Below are 8,278 nucleotides of genomic sequence, written 5' to 3'. Positions count from 1 at the left end.
TTTTGCTCTGACATGCACTGTCAACTGTGGGACCTTATATAGACAGGTGTATGCCTTTCCAAATAATGTCCAATCAATTGAATTTACCACAGGTGGACGCCAATGAAGTTGTGAAACATTTCAAGGATGATCAATAAAAACAGGATGCACCTGAGCTCAATGTCGAGTCTCATAGCAAAGGGTCTGAATATTTATGTAAATAAGGTATTCCATTTTTTTTTTAAATAAATTTGCAAACATTTATAAAAACTGTTCGCTTTTTCATTATGCGGTATTGTGTGTAGATTGATGAGGAAAACAATTCATGAATACATTTTAGAATATGGCTCTAACGTAACAAAATGCGGAAAAAGTGAAGTGGTCTGAATACTTTCCGAATGTACTGTATAGCCCCTCGAGTCATTTAATAGAATGCATAGAACTAGAAATGCTAACCCAACAAGGAACTTGTTCTATGTTTGAACGTGCTCCATGGTTACCAACGCAATGACGCTTTTCCGTATCCAAGACATCTCCAGCGATGAAGAGGCGAGCTAGCTGATATAATATTTTCAGATATCACCGTCAATAAATATAGACCGTTAAACGCGTTGTTCGTTTGTCTAGCCAGTTAACATAACAATTAGCAGTAAAATATTCGGGTGTTTGGCGTCAACAATGGTGAGTACATTAGCAAGCTAAGCTACTTTAGCCCAGCTAACGTTAGCTAGCTAGCTTATGTATCTAGTAACATGATATGGCCAGCTTGCTGGTGTGGATTTAGCAAGGGATCAAATCAAATTGTAATTCGGCGCATGTGACGAATACAACTGGTGTAATGTTAGACTTAACCGTGAAATTATTGCTTACGAGCCCTTCCCAACGATGTAGAGTTTAAAAAAATATTAATTCAAAGAAAAATAGTAGCTAACACGAGGAATACAATACCCAAGAATTGAGCTATATAGTTACGAGTACCAAATCAATGTGTATGCGGTATTTGAGGTAGATGTATACATGAGTCATGTCATGAAGGCAGGGTAAAGTGACTAACGACGTTAACGTTAGGCATCAGGATACAGTAGACATAACTCGAGTAAAATAAAGAACAGAGTAGCAGCATTATGCTTTGTGACGTCTAGTGCGCGAACAATCTCTGTAGTCGATGCGGTCGTCTGCACGGATAGTTAACTTGCTGACGTTAGTTTAGTCAGTGAGTAGCGAAATTGTAAACATTCGCTAGCGAGACCTCGAGAATGTACTATGGCGTTTCCATGACGACGCAGCGCTGCATGCTAATTAGCTAGAGTTTCCACTAATTGCCACAGTCAAAATGGACTATATCATAAAAATTCAGGAAAACTAAAATTAGCTATTTGGTCTTAATTTAAGGTTAGGCATAAGGTTAGCAGTGTGGTTAAGAATGGGGGTAGGATTAAAATCCCATTTGAAGTAGAGAAATTGTTCGATATTGTGCTTGATAACTTAACCTGAAGAGGGCCACAACCACAGATCCGTCTTCTAGTTTATGTTACTTAGCTGGAAATTTGACATCCATCCCTGCCCCTTTTTCTATCTCCTTGAAGGCTGAGTTTGGTTTCAATGAGCACCATCAGAATGAGGCCATCAACTACATGCGCTTTGCACGCTCCAAGAGGATCATCAGACTCAAGACCATTGACTCCTGCTTCGAGGACCTTAAAGACAGCAGGTGTTGTATCACACAATTTTAGTTTTAAAAAAAATCACAGCTAGCCAACAATGTTTGTTAGAGGAATGCAAGTCTGTCTTTTTAGGACAGCTTTGAAGGGTATTTGTGTGTATCTCCAAAGAAGAAGTTCCCCCACAGGGAGAAAGAGTTATTCTATTTATATTCTATTATAGGCTAGTGGAGGAGACATTCACAGTGGACGAGGTGCGGGACATGCTGGACGGGCTGCAGCTGGTTGTGCGAGGGGAGGTGGAGACAGAGCTCATCAACACGGCCCACACCAACGTGCTGCTGCTTCGGCAGCTCTTCTCCCAGGCTGAAAAGTTCTACCTCCGTCTGCAGACTGACATATCGGAGCTGGAGAACAGGTGGGCTGTGGGGAGGGGTGGGATGGCTCGGAAGTGGACTGTGGGGAACGGGGGGGGGGGGGCTTCAAGGACAGGCTGAAGCCCATTTTGCAGCTCAGTTGGTAGAGCGTGGCGCTTGCAACGCCAGGGTTATGGGTTCGATTCCCACGGGGGGACCAGTACAAAAATGTATGCACTCCTAACTGTAAGTTGCTCTGGATAAGAGTGTCTGCTTAGTGACTAAAATGTAAAAGAGTAGGTAGTACTGAGAATTAGGGAGTGTATGTGAAGGTATATTTCAGTTTAACATTGGAAACTAGCTGGTGGCTCAATGAATCTCAATAGCGCACTTAAGGCTATTGAAGCAATTACGCAATGGGTTAATAGCAGATAGCGGTTTCTCTCACTTCACTATACTTTTCCCCCAACAATACAATGAAGTGGGTGGGTGAGGTTAAAGACCCTTCCCTCACACTCACTGCTTCACTCTGAGGATGGATCTGAACTTGTTACTGGGGCACAGGAACATGCCACTTTGAAATGTATAACATGGCTCTGTGATGTGGAGTACATTTCCAGGCCGAGGGACTGTGTTAATGGGTCTTTTAGAGAGGGAGGGGAAAGCCATTCCTTTTACAGTCCCAACTTTTTGATGTTGAAAAACTGACAGTCCATCAGCAATGTAGAATGGAGACAGTGAATACATGGCAAATTGTATTAGAGACCATTTTCGTACTTTACGAACAAAACTTTGATTTGCCTCTAAGGATATTGTGAGGTTGTTGTGAGATTGGTACATGAGTGTGAGGGAATGTGAGATATTGGTTTAATTCAATCTTTCTAACAATTTGGGTCTTCGTTTGTATTTGCCATCTAACATCTGCTGAATTGAGAATATTAACCTTTATTACACGGACACCAGTCATAGTACAAAAACAAAACATACAAAATCAAGCCTGTGCTTTTGTAGATTATGTTTTTGTGTTTCTATTATGTCTACAGTCACTCAATAAGATAACTTACCAAGCCCCTGAAGGTGTTCCGTAGGCCTCAATCCCATGTGGCTGTTAGCAGGGTGTCAGAAGCAGGGAATACGCCCATAGTAGCCAAAGAGCTACATGCATTCTGCAGCTTTTTCAAACCACATATAAGCGTGTAGCGGGGTGCTTAGTTTAAATAAATGGCTGTGATAAACAATCTTCAGGAGGATAACAATTGTGTTTTATTTTTCTTCTTAAAGATACATACAGTAACTGCCAGGTGGTTGCTTCACTGTACTCCACGTCACATGTTTTGCACAATGTTATTCTGTTGATCTCTTTCATAAAGAAACATGCTAAGCTGTTAGGCCAGTTGTCCCCTACTTTCAGAAGCCCAATGAGTCAGTACACTCAATGAAACTCACTTTATGGTATCAAACATTGTCATTACTCTGGTTCGTTTATAAGCTATACATGTGCCTAAAAGTATAAAATGTTCTAATCTCTCTTTTTCTCATCTCCTTTGCTCTTTTTCATTTTCTACAGAGAGTTGTTAGAGCAAGTGGCTGAGTTTGAGAATACTGAGTTTAAAAACCCAAATAAGGTGAGTGCCCAACCACTTTGAACTATTTCCCCGTTATAAAAAATAAGTGTGCATGTATTACATGTTTAGGGTTAGGGCTGAAATGTTGCACTTTCATAAAATACACAGCACTTGAATCGTATCACAATTGGAAATGGCAGACCTTTTTAAGTGAATGTTTTCAGTCCATGTTATAATGGACAGCTGACAACATAAATTGATGCCATTTATTGATTGGAGAGTATGTGCTCACTTACATGCCTTACTTCCTTACCCAGACTAACCAAGAAATTAGCAAGCCCAAGTTAGCACCGCTGAATGAAGGTGGGGTATCTGAACTTCTCAACAAGGTAAGGTACTCAAACCTCATCTGGTAGTACAGATGTATTTTGTAATAGCACCAGCTCAGCAGCTATATCACCAGCCATCTCATCAACTGTTTCTTCACATTGGTTTTTCATCAGGAGATATCAAGGCTACAAGAGGAAAATAATAAGCTCAAAGGCAGGCTCCGGACTTTGGAAACCCAGGTACCTTACACATCTGAATCCATAAAGTATATTTCTGATTGACATGTTCTTACTTAGTTATGACGTTGCTTATCAATGGTGTGGTACTGTAGATTTGGACATAATTTTGTCAAGTTCTGTACCTGATCACTTCCATGATCATGATTAGTTTATAATGGCACAACAATATTCACCTGAATGACTCCTGATTTCCTAGTAACCACAGAACAATCATGAGCTGCTTGTCTGCTAGAGTGGAATGGATAGCCGACCAACTGCCTGGTTGGTTATTTGGGTAGCTATTTCCTCGGAGAGGGGTTTGGAAGGGGCTCCTTTTCATTTTGAAGTGCATTTTGAAGTCGTCATTAATGTACATAAGTAATCAAATAAAATTAAAAATAATATGCATAGTCTGGAATCCGTGTGTGTAAACTGCGTATTGAGGATTAACATATTCAGGATTTCCATTAAAATGTTGGCAGTGCCATACTCCTAAAATAAACAAATGAAAGACACTGTACTGTAGCAAGCTAGCTATCTGGCTAGAATAGCCTGCTATGTTACTAAGTAAGTTATGTTCTAGTACTCTAGCTATTGCCATTCCAGCTGACAATCAGAGCTTGCATTTCAGAGCAGAGCGTCCAGAGTGAATTTACGAACACACCCTTTAATGCACTCTACTTATTGTAACTTTTGACATCATTGTAATTGTGCTCATGTTTCCACCTGACCTACACCTGACCTTGCTAATTGAATGATCGTATCACTTATATGTTGGTATCACTTATATGCAGTATACTGATTGTTTTTCAGGCCATGGGTGCGTTGGATGAGAAGACCAGGGCGGAGAGAGCTCTCAAAGACTTGCAGAAGGTCAAGGGGGAACAGCAAGTACTGTAGCACCATAAGGGCCATGGGTTCAAGGTTTTGGGTTAACAATATAACAAACAAATCTGGTTCAAAAGACTATAGAATGACAACTGCACTTAACTTTTCAGTAGTATTTCCTGTTTACTTTATGATTTTTGTGCATTGTATAATTTTTTTCTTTTTAGTGAAGTTGTCTAGATGCTGGACTTGTGTATATGATGTGTTGAAACTTTTGTCCTGCTTTTTTTCTGAACGATTACTATTATTTAATTTGCTTTCATGGAAATCAACTGGTATGTATCAATCTGACCCTATGCTTTGTGTGTTGAATATATGTCAATCTGAGTGTGCATCTCAAATGGCACCCGATTCCCATAGAGCTCTGGTCAAAAGTACTGCACTGTATAGGGAAAAGGGGGCCATTTTGGAACGCGCATAAAAGTTCACCCACTGACATGCTGTGTGTTTCTCCCCAAGATGGCCACCCGTTCTCAGGAGATCACTAGTCTGGAGGACACGGTGGCAGCACTGCAGGAAGACTACCAGAAGTCCCTGAGTGTCAACGCTGCCTCCCAAAGAGACCTGCAGGACAACCTGGTGTCTGCCAAACATGACCTGCTCAGGGTACAGGAACAACTGTCCCTGGCAGAGAAGGTACGTGCTTGGCCCGTACCTTATACTGGTACCTACCTGATGCGTTTCACATAAATCCTGCCTTGATTTCAACCAATAGACAATTGTGTGAACTTCAGTCTCAAAATACAGTGTTTCCTTCCGGAAAGTATTCAGACCCCTTGACTTTTTCCACATTTTATTACGTTACAGCCTTATTCTCAAATTGATTAAATATTTATTTTCCTCATCAATCCACAAACACTACCCCATAATGACAAAGTGAAAACAGGTTTTTAGAAATGTTTGCAATTTAAAAAAATGATTTACGTAAGTATTCAGACCCTTTGCTATGAGACTCTTAATTGAGCTCAGGCGCACTGTTTCCATTGAAAGGCACACACCTGTCTATATAAAGTCCCACAGATGGCAGTACATCATAGAGCAAAAACCAAGCCATGAGGTCAAAGGAATTGTCCGTAGAACTCCAAGACAGGATTGTGTCGAGGCACAGATCTGGAGAAAGGTACCAAAACATTTCTGCGGCATTGAAGGTCCCCAAAAATACAGTGGCCTCCATCATTCTTAAATGGAGAACCACCAAACCTGCTCCAGAGCGCTCAGGACCTCAGACTGGGGCGAAGGTTCACCTTCCAACAGGACAACGACCCTAAGCAGACAGCTAAAACAACACAGGAGTGGCTTCGAGACAAGTCTATGAATGTCATTGAGTGGCCCAGCCACAGCCCAGACTTGAACCAGATCGAACATCTCTGGAGAGACCTGAAAATAGCTGTGCAGTGACGCTCTCCATCCAACCTGACAGATCTTGAGAGGATCTGCAGAGAAGAATGGGAGAAACTCTCCAAATCACTATAATCACTGCCAAAGGTGCTTCAACAAAGTACAGAGTAAAGGGTCTAAATTCTTATGTAAATGTTTTTATTTTTAATACATTTGCAATCATTTCTAAAAACCTGTTTTTGCTTTGTCATTATGGGGTATTGTGTGTAAATTAGTGAGGAGGAAAAACAATTTAATCCATTTTAGAATAAGGCTGTAATGTAACCAAAAGTTAAAGGGGGTGAATACTTTCCGAATGCACATTTGAGCTATGGACCCAATTGTATATCTGCCATTTCGAGGTTATCATGCAACCGAGTTTTGTGTGTGTAGGAGCTGGACCGGAAGTTCCAACAGACTTCTGCCTACCGCAACATGAAGGAGATCCTCACCAAGAAAAATGAGCAGATCAAGGACATCAGGAAACGGCTTTCAAAGTGAGTCGGTTGATTATTATACAAATTTGTTATGTATGACTGGTTGATTTGAGATTCTTCTCCTGAAAGATGATTATGTTTGCAGTTCCTGTCTAACAACCTTCTCTGCTAACAGTTCCAATGTATCAATTCTAGATACGAGTCTGATGAATGAACCCTTTGCATCACACAACAAGACACAAAATGGAGGTTAAAATACACGACAAGAGGGTAGAAATGGCCCAAAACCTGGGACTGTCACTCTGGAGAAGGTTTTTGCCCATTTACCATTTATTCTACTCTACCCCACTGCAGGAGCAGGTGCTTTGAACAAAACATTGAATTGAGAATATCACCTGTAGTTCAGAACCTTTCAGAAGAATTGTATCATCTCGCTGATCCAGCAGCTTTTGTAGTCATTGGCTTTAGGAGATGATTGCGGGGTATTAAGGGTTGGGGGCTAATCGACAGCCTCTTATTGTAAGTCTCACTGGGAGAAGAACCTTGAATGTCTCTGTCCCTCTGCTACTCCGTGCTGTCCCATATCTAGGAGCTGGAGCTTTGTGTGTTTAGTAGTAGGTTTTCCTCATTGCACTATGCAAGTACTTTCACGTCCTTGACTTGCTGTCTAAAACGGAGGCCTTCTGAATAGGAGAGATATGCTTGAAGCTCTGGTGCTGTCTATATCTGATGGTGATGGGTACATTTTCCCATGACACCAATATAAATTATTGACTCTTCTCAAGACTATAATCATTTTCACCTATTTCTATGTAGCTGGGGTATCATGCAACATCTGTTTATATGTATTCAGCTGGCGGAATTGAGCTCCAAGTTTTAATGTTAGTGAATAGACATGGCTAATGGTACATATTATGAATCGCAGCATAACATTCCAAAATATCTTGAGGGGAAGGTTTTGAGGGAAACGTTTACGTATGATTTGACATGTTTTCTTATTTTTCTTACAGTTTTTATCCTGTTTTAACATGTAAAAATTGGAGGTTGGACCTAAGCAAATGTATAAGTACTTCCCTACACATAATAGAATACATATTTTTATGGGAACAGTGAAATTTTTTGTCCTTAACCCTGATAATAGCCTGGTATCAAGGCATATATTGTATTCCGGCTGATACCAGGCCAGAGGCATATGTGTGTAATATGACAAAATTTCTATGTTGCTGTCTTTGACGTAATGCTCTTGTAGAGTATGATACACGACCACCTATGTCATATTAGACGTGTATGTGTGATATGTTTGAATTGTTGTGGGGTAATAAAAGCTGTTACCAAAATGTCAGCTTCTTTCACATTTGTTCAAAGTACACCCTGGGACAGAATATAAAAGATGTGGGCCTGCAAGCAGCTATCAGTGTATCACACTACAATGAATGGGATGGGCCTGGATATAGGTGGTGGCAGTGC

General features: G+C 40.7%; 1 protein-coding gene across 3 annotated transcripts; it reads left to right on the top strand.

Annotated features, from left to right (window-relative positions):
• The first annotated feature begins 444 nt into the window (after positions 1-444).
• Positions 445-8,148, top strand: lztfl1 (leucine zipper transcription factor-like 1). Of its 3 annotated transcripts, none has more exons than XM_046293353.1 (10): positions 445-660; positions 1,566-1,690; positions 1,864-2,058; positions 3,564-3,621; positions 3,879-3,950; positions 4,065-4,130; positions 4,923-4,982; positions 5,457-5,633; positions 6,768-6,871; positions 7,007-8,148. In XM_046293353.1, the coding sequence occupies exons 1-10, from the start codon at positions 658-660 to the stop codon at positions 7,023-7,025; spliced, it is 879 nt and encodes a 292-aa protein (XP_046149309.1). In that variant the 5' UTR covers positions 445-657; the 3' UTR covers positions 7,026-8,148. The 3 variants fall into 3 exon arrangements, with proteins under 3 accessions (XP_046149309.1, XP_046149308.1, XP_046149311.1); XM_046293352.1 differs by having other exon boundaries at positions 4,923-5,000; positions 5,475-5,633; XM_046293355.1 differs by having other exon boundaries at positions 448-660; positions 4,923-5,000.
• Positions 8,149-8,278: the final 130 nt, after the last annotated feature.

This window comes from Oncorhynchus gorbuscha, linkage group LG12 (assembly GCF_021184085.1).
Source record: "Oncorhynchus gorbuscha isolate QuinsamMale2020 ecotype Even-year linkage group LG12, OgorEven_v1.0, whole genome shotgun sequence".
Lineage (NCBI taxonomy): Eukaryota > Metazoa > Chordata > Actinopteri > Salmoniformes > Salmonidae > Oncorhynchus > Oncorhynchus gorbuscha.
The sequence above is the reverse complement of the archived record's forward strand: the minus strand, read 5'-3'. Positions and strand labels throughout refer to the sequence as shown.

Coding starts and splice junctions, on each gene's coding strand:
- lztfl1 (XM_046293355.1), top strand. Junction 1,691..1,863: donor GAGGACCTTAAAGACAGCAG/GTGTTGTATCAC, acceptor ATTCTATTATAG/GCTAGTGGAGGAGACATTCA. Junction 3,951..4,064: donor TATCTGAACTTCTCAACAAG/GTAAGGTACTCA, acceptor GTTTTTCATCAG/GAGATATCAAGGCTACAAGA.